The 25,202-nt window shown below is 40.6% G+C and overlaps 2 protein-coding genes across 2 annotated transcripts in view; both read right to left on the reverse strand.

Annotated features, from left to right (window-relative positions):
• Positions 1-2,575: 2,575 nt before the first annotated feature.
• Positions 2,576-11,578, reverse strand: DCK (deoxycytidine kinase). The gene is made up of 7 exons (XM_072334842.1): positions 11,420-11,578; positions 10,580-10,698; positions 8,104-8,297; positions 7,198-7,345; positions 6,579-6,694; positions 6,000-6,099; positions 2,576-3,869 (listed from the first exon to the last, which is right to left on the reverse strand). The coding sequence occupies exons 1-7, from the start codon at positions 11,487-11,489 to the stop codon at positions 3,843-3,845; spliced, it is 774 nt and encodes a 257-aa protein (XP_072190943.1). The 5' UTR covers positions 11,490-11,578; the 3' UTR covers positions 2,576-3,842.
• A 168-nt stretch (positions 11,579-11,746) lies between these two features.
• The window catches only part of MOB1B (MOB kinase activator 1B), a 38,046-nt gene continuing 24,590 nt past the window's right edge, over positions 11,747-25,202 (reverse strand). The window contains exons 4-6 of the mRNA XM_072335304.1: positions 20,474-20,607; positions 18,015-18,178; positions 11,747-17,418 (exon numbers count right to left, since the gene is read on the reverse strand). Coding sequence (XP_072191405.1) covers positions 17,341-17,418; positions 18,015-18,178; positions 20,474-20,607 — 376 coding nt within the window. The 3' untranslated portion in view covers positions 11,747-17,340. The remainder of the gene's footprint in view (positions 17,419-18,014; positions 18,179-20,473; positions 20,608-25,202) is intronic.

The following is a 25,202-nucleotide window of genomic DNA, read 5'->3' on the forward strand; positions in this document are numbered from 1 at the left end:
TTCAACACTAGAAGATGTTATCACACAGGCACACCAGGATTAGTGTTATCTATGTGCTAATATTCACTCACAGAACAGAAACAGCTGGTGGCTGCATGGAAGACCTTGTGTCAAAACCCCTCCCATTAGATCAGCCTTTTAGTCTTTTACTTAATCCAACAGAGGCTTGCTTTATTTCCCTACCTACAGAGATCAGGATTTAGCTCATTCAGTAGAGTATTTATTAATCAGTTTAATGCTTCTGCTCTGGCAAAGAAAAAAAAGTAACCTTTCCTATCTTTAACTTTTCCAAAGCCATTCAATGTTAAAACACCAATGCTATCCACTGCAGCCAGCTCAACAAGAGAGATCTGAGGATAGAATGACCTCCTGTGGCAAATTCTGTGCATAACTGCACAATTGCATCACCACTACCACTGGCTACATGGACTACAGCAAAGATTTCGACAGCTGTTTTTGTTTCATTATTAAATTTGTAGTAACAGCTTCTGCACCAACAGCACCAGTTTTCAGCAGCCACGCTTTTCAGTGAACCAACTTTAACCCAAGAGACATTGCACTGATGGCTTTTAGCATTATTTAAAACAATTTCTACAGGTCACGCATGAACTGGGGCCACTGGCCCCTTTTTGAGGAAAACAAAACAACCCACTGAAAAGTCTAAAAATAGGCTGACATTCGCTCTTGATTATTTTATAGAGCACTTCTGACCTACAAAACAGTACATCAATATTAACTAGTCCTCCCAGCCTTCTGAAGAGATAAGGAGATATCAATATTTTAACGATGAAAAGACTGACATGGAGTGATTTACTCTAGGTCACACAGAGTCTAAAAGAGAGCTGGGAAAACAGCTTTGGAGTCTCTCTACCTATCTTTGCAAAAATAACCTGGAAATAGCAAGCATACTTCCCTCCACTCCACCGTCCCAGTTATGATACACAACTTCAACACACATTCTTCCCCAGTCTATGTTTAACAGTTCATAGCAAAGACCTTCTGGGTCATTTCCATTTTACAAATAGATTTCTGGAGTCTTTAACTGCAGGAAAAAGAACATAACCATCTCTACACTAACCGTAGTCTATATACAATTTCATTATGATGAGTTCTGCTTAAGTAAACACGAATCAGTAGAAAGAGTTATTTCTACTGATTTATAATTTACAATAACATGCCAGTTAACTAAGTTCTATCTACAAAACTGACTGCTGTTACAAACAGCATTCGTATTAAAAGAAGAAACAGACTGCTGTCATAAGCGGCATTTATATTAAGAGAAGACAGAATCCCCACTGTACAGAAAGCAACTGTAAGGACTGCAAATACGAGGCAATACTATGCTCATTAGCCCTAAGTACTTGCAGAGCAATTGTAACACCACCCATCAATATTTGAATCTGTTTCTTAACTGGAAAAAAAAGACATAAAACCTACATACCAATTTTGTTTCCTAATCGTGAGGACACTGGGTTAAAACAAGCAGGCACTTCTAACAGTTCCATCAAAGTATCTCTTGCCCAGGGGAAGAGAAAGGGAAGAGAAACTCAAACAGTGAGAAAACACCACAGCTGAACAGCAGATATCAGTTCAATAACCTTCCTTATCTCTAACAGGCAAAAAAACAACACATCAATCCTATTTTGCGGTTGGTTTATAGTAGATATAAGGAAAGGAAAGAATCCTGACAAATTCAGAAATCTGAGTTAGTGTTAGAGCTGTGAGGCTTAAGTCAAGGCAGAGACAGAACAGAGAACGCACACTGCTACTTTTGTTTTTGCTGCATCTGTCTTACATACAAATAACTGTAGCTTCTCACACTTCGATCCACTTCAATGATGCTGGGTTTCTTTTTGTTTGTTTCTTTAAATCTTGTTCACAGTAATTAAAAACATTCTAGTAATTGGTCGTGACTTTGCTCCTTCAAACTCAAACTTGGCAGTGAGAGATTACATAAAGTTTTCTGGAACGGGATGCAGATAACCTGCCACAGAGTGTGTGTGCACTCCGTGATGGATTTGAAAGAAGTCTTTATGTGAACTCAGACTTGTTTACTCCCCTAAATGAGCACTGTCATTTCCAATTCCTGTAATTAAATCCAAGTTTCTGACAGCCAAAACAGCAGGAAGAATTGCACTGTTAGTCAAAATAAGTTGTTACTATTCAGAGTGCTGCCAAGAACACTTTAAAATGCTGTGTTTCAAGTAAGTCTGAACTGAATCTTCACCCAGCTCACTCCAATAATTCTTCTTCTTTAGCAGGCAATCTGGAAGTCACAAACAGTATGCTTCTACCATAGTACTGCTATACGCTGCTATCAGGAACACATTACACAAAACATTCCCACCAATCAGGAAATACACATATGATATATTTTATCCAATCCTGTACCTCTATGCCATAGCCATTAATTCCCATATAAGAAAAAAACATGAAGCCATTCAGTGCAACAGAAATATTAGTGAACACTCCAAACCTACATCATCTCTAATTAATCCACGGTACTAGTATTACAAACCGACAACCTTCACCATTTACCTTAGGAGACAAGCTAACAATATTAAGCACCAAAAAAGTCTTTCCAACCATTTTTATTTTTCAGTCAACAGCTGGAGCACGCTAGCACAATTCCAACGACAAACGAAGAAATCTCCTCACAAATAAGGAAGTTACACAGGCACCACAACAGACAATAAAATGCTTTACATACAATGAAAGTTTTGCATTCAAAAGCCAACTGTGCAATCAATCAGAACTGTCTAAAGCTGCAGAAAAGAGCACGCATGACACGAAAGACTTGCATCCTGTATAGCTCATATTTTCTGTACCTGAAACAAAAATGACTCAGTTAATGAAACAAAATGCACTAAAACAGTTACTCCACAAAGTTCTCCCCTTCTTTGTACAAGATGATGGTCAAGGACCACCTACCACAAAAATTGCAGTATTATATATAACAGCCAGCAAACAAATGAAGAAGCTATAACAGAAGCAGAAAACCACTGACATTCATAATCTGTTGAAGTAAATGTATAGAAACACTTCAGTTAGAGATGATCATCACCCACAAGACTTTTCTCTTCCATTTGCAGTATGAGAACCACACTCCTCCACAGGAAAAGAGGACTTAGCAACAACCAAAACCAGCTCTGTATTATGAAAAGTTGAGGGGAAAAAAAACCAACACATGCTAGAGAACTGAACGCCTCTTAATATCCTATTTTGCAGTGCAAAACGAGATTAAAATCTAAATTCCTTATCTACAGTATTCCAGACACTTGGATTTGCTTCAGCTCAGTATATTCTGCAAACTTCAGCTATCAAAATTGTTGGATGATTTTTTATATACCTTGTAATACAAAACTCCTGGTTATACTCAAACTCCCTCACCAGCAATGCTTTTTTGTTTTCTTCCTCAGAAAATAAGACATCAGAAACAAGTCAACTCCACTAAAGTACTTCACAAGAGATCCAAAATACCCCACTATATTCTTGAAAATTAAACAGCTGCTGGGCACAAAATAAATAAAAAAAGAAAAAAATACAGTCAAATACTCCAGAAGAACTTATTGGTCTGATTGATAAACAGGCAGAATATCCAGGAACTCTCAGGACTCTAAGATCTTCACAATCTGTCAGTACTACTTGGTATAATATTGAATAGATCTACTGATTTATTTAATAATTTCTCTATCCACAAAGTTTGCTTGTTCCTCTCAACTAAATCAAAAGAGTTGAGTCCTGCCTCTCCAGAGGCATTCTATAAAAGCAGAAGTTGTACTTCAGACTTTGATCACACAGATGTTTGGAACAGTTTGGCCCCGTCTGTGCTTCAAAGAGGATTATAATGTGCTCAAAAATTCCTTCACCTGCAAAAAGAAACATATTGTCAAACACAAAAGAATTCATCAACACAAATACACAGCAACCACATTTACCTCTCCATTGTTTTATGCTGTAACACAGGACACAGGAGCAGAAGCTGAGAAAAACAAACTTAGAGATGTCCACGACATTTCTTGTCCATTACAAGCTCTTTTGGCCACCGTGTCTGTAATTTAGCAGGTGTGGAGAGCGAGGCACTGGAATGACACTCATTGTCCTGAACTACAACCCTCCATCACAACTGAATTACCTTAAATGCTGGTCTAATCTAACCACAGAGAAGATAATGACCAGTTCAAAAACCTCTGTCATTTCAAAAACACCAAGTCACACCCATTATCACAACACTGCTCTTAATGAAGAGCCGAGTGCATCCAGACAATACATTCCTCAGAATGAGGTTGGCAAATAAATAATAAAACAATACCTAGCAAAATCAGTCCTTCAAAAAGAGCTGATACTATAGAACTACACCCCAAATATTCCTGCTAATGTTAAACTCAGCGTCCTGCATATGGAGAACAGATCAAATGGCCAGTTACCTAAAAAATCAGTACTGAAGTTCTGGCCCACAAGATGGTATACAGAACTATGACTCAAGGTTTTATCCCACTCAGCCCACCAAGATCCACTACAGCACCTCAAATAATCCATACAATTGCATGAGAACAGAGCAGAGTGCCAAGCAGCAGGCTAGCATCATGCCTACAAGTTTAGTTTAGACAGCATCCTAAAGGCTGCAGGAAGATAATGTACAGAGTGCACTCTTATCACTGGTAGGCGTGCCTTTTTGTTGTGAAACTGCCAGTCCTTCTTCCCATAGTAAAGTACAGATGTAAGAGATGACAGTGTAGTCCAGATGTAGTATTAAAATTAAAAGATGTAGTAACTGAGGCATTACAGGACCCAGGAAATCATGTGTCAAGAGAAACTGCCACCTCTCAAGAGATTCCAAAACATGCTAGCAACTACACTGCGATACAGCCAGAACTAGAAGCATTTTCCCTGCCCCCTCCCACCTGCTCAAACAAGACTACTGCATAGAAAAGAATCAACAATTAACTAGAGAACATGGCATGATTCTACTGGCAGAAGTGCTCCTACCAAGAACACATCTGTAAATGTTTTGTCCTAATAGTTCATCCAAATTCCTGATGTGAAACAGAAACAGATCTTGGATCACATCCTACAGCTGTGACTATTTTTTTCCTCCTTCAGTGCTCAAGGAGGTAGAAAAAGAGGTCAAATCCAGAACATACAACTGTCCCAATACTCTAACTACAAGACTATCATGAGATAGCCATTCTCTATTGTAGAAAGTAGCAGCAGTAGCACTGCATGAGAAACCTTATCAAAATAATTGGCACAGAAGGCTCTGGATCAGGACTGGCCTTCGAAAGTGAACACTGCAACAGAGAAGAGCAGGCAACACAAAATGTCCAGTTAGGACCTAAAACCCATAAGCACATATTAGAGGCCAAAGCACCCAGCCTCATGAAGAGCACAGCAGTTGTGGGAAAATGCCTGGGAAATACCAGAAGTAACCTAACAGCCTGAAATCCCTACTTAGGTGCCTGAGCCTGGCCTAGTGCAGATGGTAAGAACCTGGGATGATCGGTTCTTCCACCAGTTAGCAAGTTTTAAAAAAGCAAATGAGGTCTGGTTTTAATCAGGTGAATGGTTCTACGTCACACTAGAGAAACTGAGAACAAAGAACAAAGCTGCTTTTCTTGTGAAGTAAACAATTTACAGCCAAAGAATGGAAAAATGAGCACTTACCATCACTAAAAAAATGAGCACTTACCATCACTAAGGGCTGTAAACCCACTGCAACTACTCAAATACATCAAGTTGCCCTCAGCTGAATCCCTTATGATTCATCAATCAGACACCTGGGCTATTGAAATGTGGAGACCACTTGATGGCATGGCCTCATTTTAAAACGCATTTTGTATTACACCTTCTTGAGCTAAGGGTTAGAACTTCTTCAGGCAAACAGAAATCTCAAATTGGATTCCTTTCATACTGAGTAGGCAGCATATTTTCCTGAATTCATTTTGACAGGTTTGCAATTATCATAAATAATCAGTATGTTCTGTTTCATCAGACTTTACCTTTTCAGTCATGTGATCATATCTGTCCTTTTTGCCTTTGAAGTCTTCATTAACATCTAATGTTAAAATAGGTATTTCTTGTAGATATTCAAAATCCGTTCTGTATTAGAACAGAAACACAGAAAACATCATTCACTGCAAAAAAAAAAAATAGGCATTTTGCAACTCTACCAGTTTTTATTGTTAAGAATCCCTGAAAAAGAGCTGCACATTTGAATTACTATCAATTCTGAAGAGTAAGAAAATAAATTTACAGTGTAGCTCCCAGAATACAATACGGATCTCTGAGCAGCTGTTTCTCAAGCACCTCTAGATCAATTAAATCAGATATTAGAATGAATTTAACTGAATCATCAGCTATTTAGAGCTCTATGTGAAAAGAACTGAAGGCATATTACATGCCCTCGCAATAAACAACGTCATAAAAACGAGACCACTAAGGAAGTATATGTAAAGTTAAACCCTAGGAATGTTTCTATGTATCTAAGAATAAACTGAAGTTTTACTGGTGGAAAAAGTATTAAGGAGTATCCTTAAAACTACTTATCCATCCCAAAGTAAATGTTAAACAAATCCTACCGCAGTGTCTTATGCTGAAGCCAGCTTTCATGTTTGTAGTGAAGCTTCTCCAGATATTCAATAGGAATTTCTTGCTCTTCATCTCTTCCACGCAAGTAAATCCTATTTAAGCATTTCTAAATGCAAAATTAAAAAGAAAAAAAGATTGGTTGGTTGTGCAGACATGCAGAGGAAATCTAGGTCACTAGTCCAGGCTTTTTGTTTTGTTTTCTCTTCTGTCAAACCTTCCATGGTGTTAAGTGTACTGAAAATGAACATTCAACTTGCTTCTTATCTTAGGAGCACATAAACATTGCTCCACACTCAGGAGATGGAGCCAGCCCACTGATAACATGCGAAATAAAAGGACCCAAGGAGAGGGACTGAGCCCAGAGGTTTTCAGAAAAAAGGCAGATGTTGCACTGAGTTATGTGATTTAGTAGATAGTGGTGATGGGTTGATGGTTGGATTAGATGATTTTGGTGGCCTTTCTACAGTTGATTTATAAAGCTCTAGAATTATAGTTAAAATCTGCACTTTTCAAAAGACACTGTGGGAGCATAAACGAAGACCATTATTCTGGCAAGGAATAGAACATGTACTTCCATTCTCTTTGTGGTCATAAATTGTTATTCCTTACCTCAGGAGTGGCTCTGAGATAAATAATCCCATCCAGTGCTAAGCTTTGACCAAACTGCTTATTCATCCAGTCATGCCAGTCTTGGTAAATAGTCCACTCAGTTTCATTCATACAGTCAGACTCGTATAAATTAGCTGCAAAGATATATCTGTGGAGACAAAAGATTTCTGTAAGCAGAACTAAGCTTGAATACAGTTATCACTTAGGCTAATGTACAGGGCAGTAATTAGTTAAGCTGAACACTGTAGCTTTCTCACTTTTATGTACGTTTGGACTGGAAATAAACAGCTGGTTTCCTCATCCTTCAACTCTGTCCCTTGTAGCTGCCCTCAGCAGTGTCCATAAAGAACAGTAATATTTGCAGCTCAGGTATCTGTTCAGGAATAATTTACAAGCCACTGAAACACTGTGGTAATTTATTTACAATAAATCAGAACACAATAAACTCTTAAGGATTATGTAATAATGTTCAGTAATCAAATCCAGCCTTCTAGTACAAGAAGCTGAGAGGTACAGCAATATGAAACAGACAGGCTTCTTTCATGAAGCATAAAAGGCAACAAGAGCAAGCAAAAACATATGATGAAATTGCTCTTGGCTCTTCTTGATGCCTACTCTTTTTTCTTTAAAAGGAAACATGCATGCAGAAACCATAAAAAACCTACCCAGAAAGAATAAGAAACAGTTAATCGAGGTTATACAACCATGTTATAAACCCTCATTTTAGTAAAATTTATTCCCTGTCAAAACAAATGAGAGAATGCTAACATGCCATTTGTTGATCTTCCTATGATTCACCTGCATCAAAATTAAGATGAAAGGAATGACAGAAGCACTCCTCATTTATTTCTGTTTTATTTAGGAGGATTTTTCTCTTCACTTCAAGGACTTCCAACTCCAACATACCTGTCACTGTAGACAGATCGCTCAAAGAACACCACAGGATTCTCTGCCTCTCTGAGTTTGCCATCAATGGATTTGAGCTGAGCTCGAATCCTGCTGAGGCATGCATACATCTGGAAAGTGAAAGACCACCTCTCCGGTTTCTCATACATCATCTGAAGTACATTTCCACCACTCTTCTGTGACGTAGTCAGTTCCTGTTTTTAAACAAATATATTGATCCTTTCAAAGTTGGGAAAATACAATATTAAGCTAAAGCAGAATTGTTCCACTACCTCTAATTCCATCCATTCAGCCTTTATTTCAAGTTTATAATTGCATTGTTTACCTTTCAGCCCTGTTTGTAGCCAGTGCATAAGTAGCAGTAACATTACCTCTCCTACTGCATCCAACTGAACACAATGAAAACTATACTGTTACAATGCTCAGGATCAAGAAAAAAAGACACAAAAAAAATTTCACCATCGCTATGATCACTATTTAAAAACTTTATTAAAAAGAACAACTTCTCAGTACAAAAGTCAGTGACACTGTGAAAAAATCCACATTGCTTTCACTCTGACAAGTATAATTTTGAAGCTGAGCTATTTTTGTTTTCCTGAACGTTACAGTTCAGTAATTACACTACAATTACAATAAGAGCTGCTGATGCAGTATTTTAAGATGTTCCCACCCTACCTGGGAGGTTCAGAACAGACTTCAGGGCAAAGCCCACAGAACAATGCTCAAACACCTTGCAGCAGCCACTCAGCCACTGAAACTGAAAGCTGTGTACTCCAGCTTTACTAAAAAACACAGCCTATCAAAGACAATTGCTTCTGACTGAATTGTTTTGTTACCTTATCTCTAGATGTTTGAAAATATCTGTGTTTGGACTTGGTGTTAGAGGTCAAATCTTAAGCGATAGCAGGTAAATTCAGCAATTCCAGGCCTTTATCCTCCCCTCTAATTTCCTGTGACTGTAACTATACAAGTATATTAAGCATGACCAGCATAACACTCTGACATTGAGGCCAGGTGACAATCAGTATCAGCTGCACTAAAAATTTCTAAGCCTCCAAAAGGAGCTATCTATGAAGTGCAGCCCCCAGGCTGTCCTACTACCCGAACTGCCCAATTGGAAGACCTATCTTTATGGGGCTGAAATCTGCTCGGGATAATGGTCTGGTTTTGCTATCCAAGGTATGTCCCCACACTCTAACCAACCAGAGTAGCTGCAGCTACAGTGTTCTTTCACAAGTCACAAGGCCCTTACCTATCAGTTCTGCCAGTAAGAAGTTAAGGACCCATGCTCTGGAAAAGATTTCAATGTCCTTGGAAAATACGTTATCTAAAAGTGCAGAACTAATTCATCCCTATTTTGAGTCTCAATGTAGCTCTCTTCAGAACTAACAATTACAAAAGCAACACCTTTTTCTTACAAGAATACTGGGCACAATGAAAGGACAACAGTCTTTTATAAAAACAGAGCAGTGAAGATATACCTTTTGGTATGAAACTATATTTAAAGAGAAACCACCAGGATCCTTAACACTGATGGTTATTTTCAGATAAGCTAAAACAAAAAGGAGGAAAAAAACAACAAGCACCAAAAAAAAGCCTATTGTTCCTACCAGACAACATTTGTCTTACTAGGAGCGTAACTGGTGTTCAGCAGTGTGTTATTCTACAGCTGCTACTGCATGAATTAGATAGTGAGGAGAGCATCACAAACTACTGACAGCACAACCAACCAAAAGCTACCCACAGACATGTGCACAAACTGCTTAACACACCGTCTTCAGAATTTTTATTTATTTTTAAGTATTTCCTGACTAATTTTAGAAGTCATATACACAATGTGATGTTTCTTTAAACCAGCCATAATTATTATCTTATTATTAGGGGTATTTATCTTGACCCATAGGTTCTCTTGCTTTGGTTCCTCCTATTCACTCCTCTGCTTCCCTAATAGAGTGTTGCTGGTTGGTGCAGATTCTTAGCTGCTGGCTGAGATCAGTGAAGAAAATCTAACACATCTAAGAATCAAACCTATGAAAGTAGCTTGCTTAGTTCTTATACGCAAGTTTTGTTTTTAGATGCGCTTTACTGTCATGGACAAGAATAAACAAAAGAAAATGTTTAACTCTGAAAGAACGCAGGGGAAGTATGAAACAACAGGCCCCCATTAAAAGGCTTTTCCATGTAAAAGATAATAGCCTTTTATCACCTAATGCCGAATGCCATCTATCCCACAATATATCAGTTGAAGTAGAAGGTCTGACAATGAACCAACTGAAGATCACAACCCAAACTCACCTAAATCAGCATCAAGAACAACAAAGGTAACCCAAACAATACAAAAATAATCCATGAAAAAGATGTTACTACACACACCTTCCCAAATTCCTCTTCTGTTAGAAGACCGCCGTGTCTGATATTAGAAGAACATTAAACTAGCTTTTAAGAGAAAGTTTCGCCCCCCATTCCTTTACCATACCTCACAATCCTCTTCAGAGTTTTGTTGCACGTTGCACCATCTAGCTACAGGCTCAGGAACAACTTCCCATCCCTCATCGGCTTGTTTGAGAATATTCACAAATGTTGATTTCCCAGCAGCTGTAGGAAAAACCATTCCGGAAAAACAGCATCAGCAAATATTGATACGATTATCCTTTAATCCTTTAGCAACCAGACAATTATTTCCACATACTGTAAACAAGCGTCCCACACCCATACACTTACATTTGACTTCGTAATAAACATGATTCAGAGAGCGTCACAAAATCAGCAAGGAATTGAAACCTTTTCCCTCTTTTTCTTTTTTAAATCCTTTTAGCAGCTGTATCAAATCAGTAAGGACTGCTATATTCGTTACCTAGAGAGCTTGCAAAAGAGAGGGGAAAAAAGCCTTCAGAGGGCAGTGAGGCACTGCACAGCTGCCCAGAGATGTCCCATCCCTGGAAGCACTCGAGGCCGGGTTGGAACCTGAACCTGATACACAGCAGGGGGTTGGAACTGGGTGGGCTTTAAGGTCCCTTCCAAACTAAACTGTTCTACGGTTCTACGATTCCATGATCATAGAACGCAGAACCACCAAGGTTGGAAAAGGCCTCCATCCAGTCCAACCGTCCACCTACCGCCGACATTTCCCCCACTAAAACGAGTCCTAACGAGATCTCGTCGTGATCTATTAGGCTACGTTTCCTCGGTGCTCTGCTCCCCTATGTGGAAATCAGGCCGGCAGCCGCGCAAACGCCGCAGAAGCGCAGCGTCGGCGGGCGGAGGCCCTTCGGAGGCCGCCGCCGCCACCTCCCCGCGCCCCCCAGCCCCGACTCACCGATGTTGCCCTCGACGGCGATCTTCTTCACCCTGCCCTCCAGCCGCCCGCGCTTGGGGGGAGTCGCCATGGAGCCGAGCGGAGACGCGCGCACCGCGCTGGCGCCAGACGCTAACGGACGCAACGGAAATAACCGTCGCCCCTTCCGCCGCCGCGCTCGCGTTCGAATTTACCGCGCGCCCGCTCGGCCCCGCCGCTGGGGGTCCGTGACGTCACGTCCTCGCTGCCGCTCGTAGCTCAGGGAGCGGGAGGCTGCCGGCCCGCACGGCGCTGCGCTGCGGGAGGGGGAGGAGGCGCGGGCCGCGAGGGAAGGAAAGGCCGAGGGCAGTCGTGGTCAAACATAGCTATTTATTGTCTCTTATAAACAGCCTGCAGCTTCTCGTTGAAAAAAACCTAGCATTTAAATATTTTGTCCCGTCACGTACAACAATCTGTATACATTATTTACAACTCTCAAACACGGTGCGGATTATTCAGGACATTCAGTTTTGTTGTTGTAAATCAAAAGCCGTTCTCGCAACCGAAATACCGCCCGGTGCCCGGGAACGGAACGACATTGGCACGGTGAGCGTACAGTAAGGGCTCTGCTCTCCCATTCCCGATTTTGCACTGTCTTTTCTCCCGGACGCTGAAAGACTCTAAAAGCAGGAGGCTATGTTAGTGTTGCTTCCGTCCTATATTACTTTTCTCCTTTAGAAATGGCCTTCTGACCAAACCTCAACTCTCCCCGCGTTCCCCCCCTTCCCCACGCAGTGAGGGACGCTGAAGCGGGCGGCCGTCCCGCACTGCAGCCGGGGAGCGCCGTTCCCTCAGCGGCGCCGCTCGGACGGCGGTAGAAGCTGCCGGCTTAGAAAAATAACGAGCTTCGTTTAGTGGCTATCAAAATTCATTTCCCCTAAAAATACTATACTCTAATCGGGGAATTTGTTTCTAAAGCAAAAGCAATCCGATGTTCATCTAGACTGCGATCTTAACCTGGTTATACGGAAGAGGAAAGAAAAGCAGGACACAGTGCAAAGGTTCAGCACTTCGGAAAGGCAAATGTTAGTCCCGTATTGCAAGGCAGGGCATCCAGGAAAAGAGGGCAGGAGTGCATCAAACCGCTAGTGGCTTTAGTAGCACAGGTTGGAAAGGAAACAAAATCAAATGGAAATGAAGGAAACAAGATTCAGAGTAAAGTGATCCTCAGAGAAAGGAAAGCGAGGAGCCTGTCTTCAAACTGCACCTTTTATCTAGTCCAACTAAAAGTGGGGGTTACATACAGCCATAGAGCACTCTGGCAGGCAGGAAGGGGAGTGAGGCTGGTAAGAAAAAGAACTGCTACCCAAAAAAGGACGTGTTCAGAATAAAACTGTGTCACGTGCTCCAAGAGGAGGGGGAGGCGAGAAACAGAAATGAACAATCGGAAAGGTACGTAAAGTCCATAGCAGCAAATAGGTATCCTTTACCTGTTAAAGGAGCATCAGGGAGATGGGAGCGCTCAGTCCTAAATACTGAGTAAGGACAGCGCTCCTTTCTAACTGGAAGTAAAAGCTAAAGTTCAAGGCTCCACATTGCATAGTAAGCAGTTAAAGAAACTCGGTACTTGCAGATGGGCTGTCAGCCCTTTGAAACCTGTTTTCTCCTCTCAGCTACCTGCAACAGCAAAACGTGGCATTGTTTTAACTGCAATTAAAATCAGCTTGTATCCCTGACTTGAATGTAAAAAACCACAAGCAAAACAAACCCATCACCATCTCAATGGTGTCAACGCTGGCAACGGTGACCGAATGTGATCAACTTCACAGTTTGCCCCATCCCGTCTAGAGGTAGATGACCTCCTGAAGTTACCACCGGAATCACTGACATGCTCAGCGTGCTGGTAGCTGACAAACACCCCAAACAGCAGAGTTAAGGACGTTACTGACTGGAAGGCCTCAGCAAGCACTGGCAGCCCATCAACCCTTCTGCTCCCAGTGACAATGAAGCAGAGAGGTTTTGTTTCAAAGCGCTCGTGACACGTAACAAAGTCCATCTGTAACATGGGCCTAAAGCAGCAGGTTTTCTTCAGGGTTCATTTCTCTGGGTTTTATTTGGGAGTGAGAGGCGTCCTCCCCCCCAAACAATGCACTATTTTCTATACACATTCAATCTATCCAGATTCGGCTCATAAAACATGACTTTTGCGTAGCATTTTGATGTGCCCTTACTTCAAAAGTGTAAACACACATGAATTTCTGGTCCCACATCTTTTTGAAGCAAAGAAAAATAAAAGCTGCAAATATAAGCAGCACAGGGATGCTGAATCCCAAATACTGCACACATATCGTTAATGTTGTTACTTTCAAGTGTTGTATTAATTAAACAATGTGTTCATACTACTGTCAGACAAATCAAGATCTCCAAGCTTTTATTACATGCCTAGAAACTGTTCTGTAAAAGTGCTTTTACTGCCGGATATTAAATTCAAAAAGATACAGCACCCCTTTAAGACTAACGCTCTTTATAATATATTCAAATTCTGATTCAGTGAACTGCAGCAGGAGCTTCTGAATTTATACAACTGGGAGCTTTAGGAAAAAGAAAGAAAGAAAAATGCTCCCAAGTGGAAAACGAGGTGAGCAACTGCAGTGGCATCAATCATAGCAAATCCTCACTCTTGAGTATTCTTTCGACACAGAATCTGGTAAGACAGCTTCAAATCTCATGGAGAATATCTCCTGTTTAGCACCTCGGTGCAGACTTGTGCCATTCTCCGGTTCTCACTGCAATGTGATAACAAGGGCGCTGGCTGAAAGGCTCCAGGAAGCATTATCAGCACAGAGAATGTACACACACAGCCTACTGAGCAGTACTGAACCGACTCAGCAAAGCAGTTTTCACCGGTAATGTTATCAAACCCTTAATATCAAACTGCATCTGCAGCACTCTTCACGCCTCTGTAGCTGGATGCCGATCTCCCTCTTAAGCTTGAAAGTTTCAGTCATTAAACACTTCTCAGATAGAAGTATGCATAAAAGGCTGTGTGTGCAAGATGTTCTGAACTCAGCTTCCTGCATGACTGAAGTCCTTTTAAAAAAAGCACACTTCAAATTCAGGAGCTAAGCTGCTTTTACATAGTCGGGAGGATGCTCTCCACCTCCAAAACTGCAATGACGTTAGTCTTTTGTGTTATTCAGTCCTGAGCTAACGGAGCCCTCCAGTCCTCCACCCAGAGCTAGCTACAGCTGCCCCATCAGGCGCACGGTCACATTCCCATCAGATTTCAGTACCCTACTCAGTTAAAAACAAGTCTGCAGCTGAAAAGACGTCGTAGATGATGCACACCATCCCTACAAGTATTGCATTCTCGGCTGCTACACAGCCCCCTCAAAAAAAAACAATACGTGGGCAAAGGACTCTTCCTGCAACTTTCCAACACATGGGAGATTTCTTGCTCATGGGAGCTCCTTCTTTCTTAGCAGCACGTTATTCACCTCCTGACAGCAGCATTTAGATGTGAGACCAATGACTGAGCCTTCAATAGGCCAACAAAACTTCATAGGTCTGTTTATCCAACCAGCTATGTCCTATGAACAGCAAATCTGACAACTTTGCACTGGGATGAATACTGCAGCTGTGAGTGGCTTGCCCAAGTAAAAGGAAATGGCGTTTGTAGCTCTGTTTGGTTTTGCCTTCGGCTGTCTTGTACCCTGCAGAACTTTTTCTATCCCCCGAATCGCTGAAGAGTTACCAGATATTAGGCACCTCTCTGCTTTATCTCCCAGGTACACATGGGAGAGTCAAAACGGTCACTGGCTGAGAAGGGGTAAGACCTCACTCTTTTCAAACTCGGAATTTGTCAAAACACTTGAAGGAAAACTCTCTGTGCATCATCAGCCTGACCCACCTCATCCTTCCACTGTGGACTGTGATCTAATCCCAACTCTCAGCATTAAGAAAATCATGCAGTTTCCTTTGATAGTCACACAGTTAGGAAGATGTCTTCATTCTGCGTGACAAAAGAAACTGAAACACAGTAAATACAATTTTCTCACAGCCTTAAGTTATAAGCAGTTTCTATTGGACAATGACCTTGTCTTGGAGAGTAGGAGCCAGAACATCTTCTGTGTTTTTTGAACTTTCATGAAGCTTCTAATGAAGCCATGGACTATATCTGAGTTACATAGGCTAAACTGCAGCTATTTTGCAAGCAGTTACTGTATCTAACACATACTGTAACCAAACCTAAACTCACTATGAACACTACTGCATGACTACCCTTTACCACTCTTTTAAGAAGACAACTTGTTTCCATTTCTAAATGAAAAGCTGTGAAATGAGCGCACCAGGCCATTTTCCTAGTTCAATACTAGGTCTTCTTAGCTCTTCTTAAGCCTGGTGAGAAAAAAAAGAGACAGACAGAAGTAGCAGAAGTTTAAACTGATTTCCTGACTAGGAAATTCAACTCCATTGAAGAACATTGTTCTTAAAATAAGTTATAGATGATTCTGAAATATATTATTTTAACTTAAAAGTCATGATTCTAATCACTAAAATGAACATATATTTGTTATTGTGCTTAAATATTTCTTAGCCGGCTATACTAATGGCCACTTATATATTTTGCAGGCTGGTGTTTTCAGTCTAGCAGAGGTACCCAAAGCATATGCACAACTTCTCTGCCATACGCCAACCTTGGCCTCACCTGTAAATGTGTTAGTTTTAAGAGTTCCTCGGGTCATATACACAGCTCAAATTGATGCATTCACATTATTATGGTCCAGGAAAGGTGTTGCAGCAGTCACAGTCTATCAAAGCTTGGCAGTGCTAATCATCAAGCATTATATTTGGCAACTAGTGATATCATAGAATAGCATACTGCAGATCCTAATGCAGATTTCTTTGTATCCCAAATACCACAGCTTTGACAAGGTCCATAAATGAACAAGAGTTCCTTCACAGAGCTGGGCTTTTCCTTTCTAACTTAGGAACATCATCTCATTAGCTATTTTTCAAAGCAGAGTTTTCTTAGTACTACTCCAGTATAATCTTGATAGTAACCATCTTCCCTAACTGTAGCTGCGCAAACTGACAGTTCATTTGGCAAATGCTTGGAAATTGAACAGAAGTGCCTGACTTCAGGTGCTGTTTTATTCACCTGTTCAAAAAACAAGAGCAACTACGAAAAGCAAAAACCAGTGCAACAGACATTAACTATTCGCTAACCACAGGTTCTCTAATTTTGACACCACCTTCTTCATTCTGATCTGGTGACTAGAGCTTCATCGTCACTTTCTGTTATAAGAAATATCTAGATTTGAAAAAAATCTATATTAATCTCTCTAAAAAAATAAGACAAATATTTGTATTAAAAGCTGGAGATCATCGATTTCAGGAAGTTATGGCTTTTTTTTTTTACTGTAAGTATTTATATATATGTATATATTTATATATATATTTTTTTTTCCTAAAGCAAGTTTCAGTAAGTATCCTGGGTGTTAGTTCATATTTTCTGTTTCCAGCAATGTTCAGTACTGTATGTGCTTTGCACCTCAGAAGTGAGTCTGCCAAGGCACTTAGAGAATGTAAGGAAGTCTTTCAGGGACTTCATTAGAATGGGCTACCACTGACACAATACAGAACCCATCCACCAGCAGAGTCAAACCCCCAACCAAGCACGTTTCCTTTACAAACACTCAGCACCTGCTAAAATTCCACAATGAATAACTACCCAAAATAAAAAATAAAATTAAAAAAAAAAAAAAAAAAGCTATTTACTGCATGTCACTACCAGACAAAAGATTTCCCCTAATAAAAGCACAGAGAGCAGATCTTGGCTGTTAGGAATAACAGCGCAGGTTTTTGTTTTGTTTTTAAAAAACAAATGAACAACAACAAAAAAAACCCATATACCACACGCTTGCTTAAAGAAACAAGTGACTTAAAAAATCCTCTTCCTTTTATCTGTCCTTAGAGGTGAGTTTTTCAATCAGTTCTTGAAGCGGTGCGAGCTCTCTTCTGTCAATAAGGTTGAATTCCTGTAGTAGGGATGAGAAGAAAGACAAACATACAGAGTTTTATCTGTGTAGCTCAAGAAAGAAGTTTGATCCTGACAGAACTCATTTCACAAGCTCTTCGTGACCAGGCCTTGCCACTACAGCATTTTCAGTCTATCTGTTATTACCTCAATAGCACAGTTTAACCACCTAGAGCTTTTTCTTTTTCCCCATGTAGGGGGTGAAACATGCTAAGAAGATGCCCTCGGCTGAACAACCAACTAAGGGAGAGAACTGTAATTCTTTAGTAAGAATGCTCTTTTCAGTCTTCAATCAATAGTTCCAGAGACCATCCTAGCTTACTTCTATAAGGAATTACTGTTCTGTTTAATTATTTGAGATTGAGCACTTTATATGGCATTCACTTGGGTAGCAAATGAACACTTCACTGAAAACTTTACAATTCCTTCAATATTTCTAGCAGTAAATATACATACAAATACAATGAGACACTTAGAGCCTTACAGGTATCTACTAAACTGCAAACATACCAGCTGTTAAGAAACAGAATGAGTGTTACTTCGGTCAATTATTTTTCCAGATTATATCCGTAACTATAATGTTCCTGCCACGCTTACCTGAACAAAAAATATAAAGTGCTTGAAGGACGTGTTAAGATGTGCCTCCTCCTGCAGCTGAATCACTGGATCAAAGTGCTGGTGATAAATGTGAGCATAAACTCGGAAAAGGCGCTTCAAAATCGTCTTTGCCACTGACATGAAATTCTTTGGGAACGGAACACCTAGAAATAAGGAAACAGATGGCTTATTTTTAAATGCCCGTGCCACATTCACTTATTTTGAAAGCCAATACAACCCAACCTTATTTCTTGGCTCCAGCTGTACCTTTTGCAGATAGGCTGTTACATTTCACTCAGCAATTCTGTCTGTAAATCACATGATGTACTTCGACTGACACACAATGAGAAACCTGTCAGAAGACCACAGGGAGACAATGTTTCTCTCCCTCCTGTAATCCAGAGGCTTATGAACTCACCCCCAATCACACTGGACTACAATTCTTCACTGAATCTACCTAGCTACAGCTTCCAGCTACTATGTCTTGTCATGTATCAAGACAGTTCCTTGGAGAACTTCCTCTCACGGAGCATCTTCTTGCTGTGTGAATGGATTCAGATGCTCAAACAGAGGTATCTAATACAAATATATAAGCCCTCTCAGTACCTGCCTGGCCTCTGGCTGCCAATGGAGATAAGTGGAAGTCTCCTGCAGGCACCGAGTCTCACTGAAGAGATAACACAGGATACCCCTAAGTGACACCAGATAACTTTGTGTAGGTAGCTGAAACAGTTAAAAAAAAAAATGCTCTCTTACAGCTCCATGAAGAGAAGCTGCATTAATATTGAGCTGGTATCGGAACACTCACAAAATGCTCTCTTATGTGCCTCATGAAGAGAATTTCCATCCTGCCCATCGCCACCCCCTAGCCTGAGGCTACTGCATTCTTACCTATTGCTGAGTAACTCTGACACATGCTCTTTTCAGTCATTTCAGTGAAAATGGCATAGAACATGTAAAAACAGCTTCAACAGTGGCTCTTCATCAGTGCACAAGTCACTGGGAACAGTAATCTATTTAGCCAACATATCCACAGACTAAAAAAAGACGTTTATCAACCACCTAAAGTAGATCAAGCCTGACTAACTTCTCATCACGTAGCAGATTAGCCAGTCAGCTTAGTTCTTTTGGAGTCTGTCCAGTTTGCGAAGTCCTGTGTGAAGGCCAGAGGCCAAAGCTGTATGCTGGCAGTTAACAGTGATCTCAATAATGCTTTCAAATACTGAAAATACAATTTCCATGCTCTATTAAAGCCTGTCCTGCTTATATATGCACATCACATTTCCAACACCGGCTACAGCATCACATGGGAAGTTCTTTTTTAATTGCTTATCCACTGTGGCCTTTAAGTCCCTTTTCACATCACAGCATTTCTGAAGTACATCCTATCAAAAAACAAAACAAAGTCTTCACAGAAATATATGCTCCAGAGGAAGATCAAGTCCTGATGTAGCGTATTAAAGTGGTGCTTAAAAATCACTGCAAGTATTCAATATAATTCCTTTCAGTAGCAAATTTCTACCCCAGCTCTGAACTCTACACTGACACACTAAAATAACTGCCACAGGAAGAGAAGGTGCTGTGCTCACATCTACCGAACAGGGAGGATTTACATTTCTGTCACTTCTTCCCAAACTAAGCAGCCTCCTTTGCATATCTGCCCACCATAAGTAAAAACAAACGCCACTTGATTCTGACAGGTGGCCCTGTTTCTCTGAATAAGCTTTCTGAAAATGTGTCAAATGCCTCAGAAACTATTCACAAAATAGAAGCAATTAAGAGGTCTCCCTCCCTTTCTCCACAATGGATCATAAACCTATGAGTAGTACTGTACTGGAAAACTGCCGATTAGGAGCCTAGAACAAATAGTCCTTCATGTCTCCAACAGGATTTTCTTCTTGTTATTTCAGAATCAGTGGTTGCCCATTATTTCCCACCTCCTTTTCTGAAATAAGCCACTCATATATATATATATATATGTTCCCAGTATATATATATATATATATATATATATATATATATATATATATATATATATATATATATATAGTTCCCAGTGAAGACCAAGCGCCCTTCCTTCACTGAAGATCTGCTAGTTCACAGCAGTCTACTGGCTATAAGATATCGAGACCCTCCTACTTACTTTTAAGGGAACAAACCGCCTTTTATAATTAAAAAACAAACAAAAAAAAGATTTTATCAGAAAGGACGGTTGAGTAGAAACAATACCGCCTGCATCAGAGTTGGCTAGATGTTTATTAAAAGTATTAACGCGTGGACTAGAGTTCATGCACACATTAATTTTATCTTAACAGATGAAAGCGCCCTTCCAACCACAACGTTACCTTTACAGTTGTCCTATTCAGGAAGAGTCACGTAGGAGACCTTTCAATGCTACAAGACTTGAATATTTCTGTACAACCATAACCCAAATACATTGTTCACAGTTATTTGTTTACCTATTTTAGAAGGAAATAGTGTTTCATCATCCAGCTGATCCTGGACCCAAGTCATCAGGTAATCAATGTACTTTGGCGCAGAGCACTTAATTGGTTTCTTTATGTTTGTCCCATCTGCCCAATGGTACTCGTACCTGGGTTGGGACAACAAGAAGACATTTCTTAACACAGGTGAATCATTCCTAGCACAGCCTGGAAGGAAGTTCTTCCTGCACCACTCCCCATACCCACACCCTCCCACAAACCTAAGGTCCAAAAGTTCCTAATGTCATCTGCAGCTGCTCCAGACCCAACCTGCAATCCTTCTTTAGCAAGCCATTATAACCGGTGGAGGCTTCCAAAAACTTCCTTTTTCATAGGCACAACACATTCATCCTCGGTTCTAACACTCCTGTCAAAATATACATGGCAACCTGTGGTTAAAGCATCCCTGTACAGCAAAAAGCTGCTGTAGGAGTAAGGTTCCTAACTGCACATAGGGCACTTCTGCTTGAAAAGGGAACAGCTACTTTTTCTTTCTCTAAAGCAGTTTGGGTTGTTTTTGTTTCTTTCTTTTTAAAGAGAAAAAAAGGATTACAACTTGTTGAAATGAAACATCAGAAAACTGCATTAAATTCTCCACTTGAAATTAGGCTTACAGGTTTTGCCTAACTGATAACCCAACTACACTGATTCTTGCCAGCGTTGCTAAATTATGATTGTATTAAGAGACTAGGAAGAGATTCAGAGGTAAATTAATGCCAAGGAATACTATTTAAGAACTGGAAGCAAGTATAAGATGCACTTTAATAAACAGTCTTGAGGAAGCTTCTAGATTAAACAGTTGTCCCTAATCTGCATCTAATAGCTTAGCATTACCATCCAGCACACAAACTAGACCAAGATTCCCAAAGTCTCATTATCCAGACATATCACCAATTCACTGGGTAGTTTGGGGATGTTTTTTAGCTTAGATCTTCCTATCTGTAAATAAGGTGGCATCACACCTTCACAAAACACCGGCGTCATCATGGAGCAATAAAATGTGTACTCTTTTTATCCTTCTCTACTTGTAAGGCTAATAATGCTGACATGTAGCTTATTTAATGAGTAGATTCCAGCTTCATTGACTTTACAGGTACCATTTGAACCCGAGGAATTATAGTCACGGAAAACCATTAAACAGGAGGAATTTGCATGAACAAGCAGACATAAACAAGTCCTCAAAATCAGAATGGAACAGATTTTTTTGACTGACATGGGGAGTGTAATCCACACAAGTCCAGACACCGGAGAAGACAGCTTATCTTGGGAACACATCGCTGGAAAAAGGGAAAACCAACTATATTTGATGCTCATAGTCTCAGCTTTCAAGCGAACCACAGCGTTCCTTTCTATTTCTTGCTGAGTACCAATGTGCATGTCTTAATATCCCCTGCCAAACTGCAACGTCTGAGCAGGGTTGTTTGTTTTTTAACCCACGTCTGCTTTAGGCCAGTCAGCCCTGCTTGGACAGCCAGCAAGCTCAGCCTGAAGCAAAAGGGACTGCTGAGCTCTGTAGCTCTGAAATCCTCCCAAAGGAATAAATGCACAGTGGGTCAGGATGGCTGCACCCCGCCCTTTATTATTAATGAAAAGTCAATGGCAGGGGTGGAACGGTCAGGTCACTCATGCTTTTACAGCAAACACACACACACACACCACACAGAAAATCTATCCCAGCTCTTTTTAAAAGATTTCAAAGAGATGCTATTACTGGTCAGTACTTTACATAGAGGATAACATGCTCAACTGTTATATTTCAGTACAGCTGTGCCTTATCACAGTGTCTGGGCTGCAAGCAATGCTACCTGAACTCTACTTGACTAGCTGCACTTAGTATCAGGGAATGGGGGTATTTGGGAAGATCTTCTGCTTTCAAGGCCACTCACATCATTTTATGCAAAACTTAACCATATCTAACTGATTAGTCCTGAAATTCTAACAAATCTGGTTTTGTAAGAACAATAACTAAAGAAACATTTTCTCAACACACAAATGCTACAATTGTGAGTGTGCTGCTAACAACTGCATTAAAAGGTCTTGTTTTTCTAATGGTAAGGAATCAAAAGGTCTCAAAGCCATTTTAAATCTTATCTCAAAATACATGAGAAAATTCCATGCACGCTGAACAGACCACAGCATTTCTAGCATGAAAAAAAAAATAAGTAAAATAAATAAATGAATAAATCAGTATTCCTCACCAGCCAGCACTACCTTAATGCTGAGATTTAAGCATTAATAACGTAGGACAAATACAGACTCTGAGGTAAGGCGCCAGATTCGTATAGAGACAAGTAGAATAATAAGAGAAAACCTAAGCTAAATGCTAGCTCTCATCCAAATAGTCCATTTCCCTTAGAAGCCCGCTCTCCCTGCATTTTTTAGAGGAACAAGTGCCACAGAATTACCTTTAAAGTAACACAGCTCCTAAGAAATACTGAAGACATACCCTGACAAAAGGGAATACAGACTCCCCACACACAGTGGGCTTGTAACCTTCACCAAGTCAAAAGGCACAGAGCATCAAGATGACGCAAAAGGAGTAACGCTGCTGAGAGATGTGGGGTATTTCACTGACTTGATTCATTGGTTATTTCTGTACTTATTGGTAAGGACACGCTGGGCAGAAGACAGCAAATGAACATTCAAAGACAGTTTATTGTAACCATGGGGGATCTATGAGAAGCTGACCAGAGTGTTATTTAAAATCCAAACTTAGAAGCACCAGGAACCTACAAACCTCATGACAATCAATAGGCTCTCACCAGCACTAAGAGTGAGCTTAACCACCTCAATCAAATGCCTAAACATGCATTTCAGAGCCTCCATCCAGAAAACCCGCTTTGAAAAATGCAGCAAGCATGTCCTTCCTCCTTGTTCTTACAAATAATGAAAACACTCCTTGCACCATAGTGCTCAAAATACTTTTAGGCAAGTTTTTAACACATTTATCATGCCTGTTGCATTGATGGTGATATAAGGATAGTAAGAAATGATAACCAACTAGAGCTCACTTGGGTAGAAAGCATTTGGTCTTGCAGATGTGAAAAGAGTGGAACATTATCATGAGAAACCATATACTTTGGAACAAATCAAACGGGTGATTTTCTCAAGCAATCAGACACTGACTTGTGTAGCAGGCACAAGGGATCTCTATTTGATTTTTATGCCAATCTTTTATTAACCCAGTTAAAGATTATTTCAGCAATCCTTCCAACAAAGAGAAGTCCAAAAGAAATTTAAGGGACCCTACAGCAGATAATGGCCATTCTGCTGACATGAAGAAAGCCAGCTTTCAGTGAGTACTTTCTCATTCCTAACTTAACAGTCAGCAGTCAGCTCCCCATCTCCCACCTGGACCAAGCTTTTGGTGGTTCTCCAAAACTGATCTGCCTGGGTGAAGGCCTCCTGTTCAAGATTGCTACTGAGATGAACAAGCGGGCCCAAGCACTACCTACCCAGCCCTAAGCATTTACTCATCACATCTGGTTTAGTTTTTCCATAGACTGATACAGGTTTGTCAGTCATGCTGTAACAACTGTGACCAAGCCACAGTGCTTTCCAAACAGCTATGTAAGCATTAGCAGCTTATAGCCGTTTTTTTAATATATGGACCAGAAGCGTTTTTCCACTGGGAATATGTAGCCACGAGTCTGTAAAATACCAACATAGTACAAACTCAGAGTTATTAAACAGAAAGGTTCGTGTGTGGATGCAATTATACCGGCTTTGTGCAAGTGACTTACAGGACTTAACTTGCAAAGGAAAAAAAAACAAATAAATTACAGGAAATTAAGACTGTAAAGCCACAGAGCGCTCGGTGCTTTTAGTTCTCCCCACGCTACTGCTGCCTAACCTGTTTCAGGCAACCTTACAGAATTTGTTCCAGCCAACCCACGCTCTTCTGTCTGAAACAGATGAGTGAGCGGTAATGGTGGCAGCTCAGCTGTGGCTGTAAGCAGCCAGCAATTTTCAGCTTAGAAGCATTAAGGAGCTCATAAGACTCAATGTCTTGAGCCAGAAGATAACATGAAGTAGAGATAAGAAACAGAAGGGGAAAAAAAAAAAACAACCAAAACTGTAAATAACAATGCTGTTATGCTAACATGGTTTCTACTAGTACCTCCATAACACAAATTCTGCAGGTCACCTTTAACCTAAAGAACGGTCATGCTCACTCAAACCAAACGCACAGCGCTCACTCCACTGCCAATCACTGCAGCCTCACCCATCTCTGTTCCTGTGCCTGTCTTGCCCAGGGCCCCTTCCAACACATGAACACTTTGGACCCTCTCTTGCAAAACCCATTCCCGCGCACAGGTGGGGCTGCAGACTTTAGGGAATGCTCAGCAAATCCTAGGGATAAGGCCACCCTATTATAAAGTTGGCAGAATGCATTTCCTAGCCTCTAATGTCTCTTTTCTAGCCTGCTTCATAACTGAGCACTACATAAGTTTCAGTCAATGGTTATCGGTCTCTTTGGAGGGAAATAAACTGTTTAGACTGGCAGTCAGAAAACTAAGCCATCAATAATTAACCTTCCTCCCCATGTAACTGCTTCTCATCAGCCAAACAATAAAGCAAACAAATATTTTCATGCTCTCATTTAATAACCAAGAGTCTGTTCTGCATGCCGAAGCACAAAGCAGACAATGGGCCATGTCACTGCACAAGTTCATTCCAAAGTTCATTTGTATAACAGTAAACT

Source organism: Excalfactoria chinensis, chromosome 4 (genome assembly GCF_039878825.1).
Source record: "Excalfactoria chinensis isolate bCotChi1 chromosome 4, bCotChi1.hap2, whole genome shotgun sequence".
NCBI classification, from domain to species: domain Eukaryota; kingdom Metazoa; phylum Chordata; class Aves; order Galliformes; family Phasianidae; genus Excalfactoria; species Excalfactoria chinensis.

Coding starts and splice junctions, on each gene's coding strand:
- DCK (XM_072334842.1), bottom strand. CDS start 11,489: ATGGCGACTCCCCCCAAGCGCGGGCGGCTGGAGGGCAGGGTGAAGAAG. Junction 8,298..10,579: donor ACTCTGAAGAGGATTGTGAG/GTATGGTAAAGG, acceptor GTTTAAAAACAG/GAACTGACTACGTCACAGAA. Junction 6,100..6,578: donor CTTCAGCATAAGACACTGCG/GTAGGATTTGTT, acceptor GTTCTAATACAG/AACGGATTTTGAATATCTAC.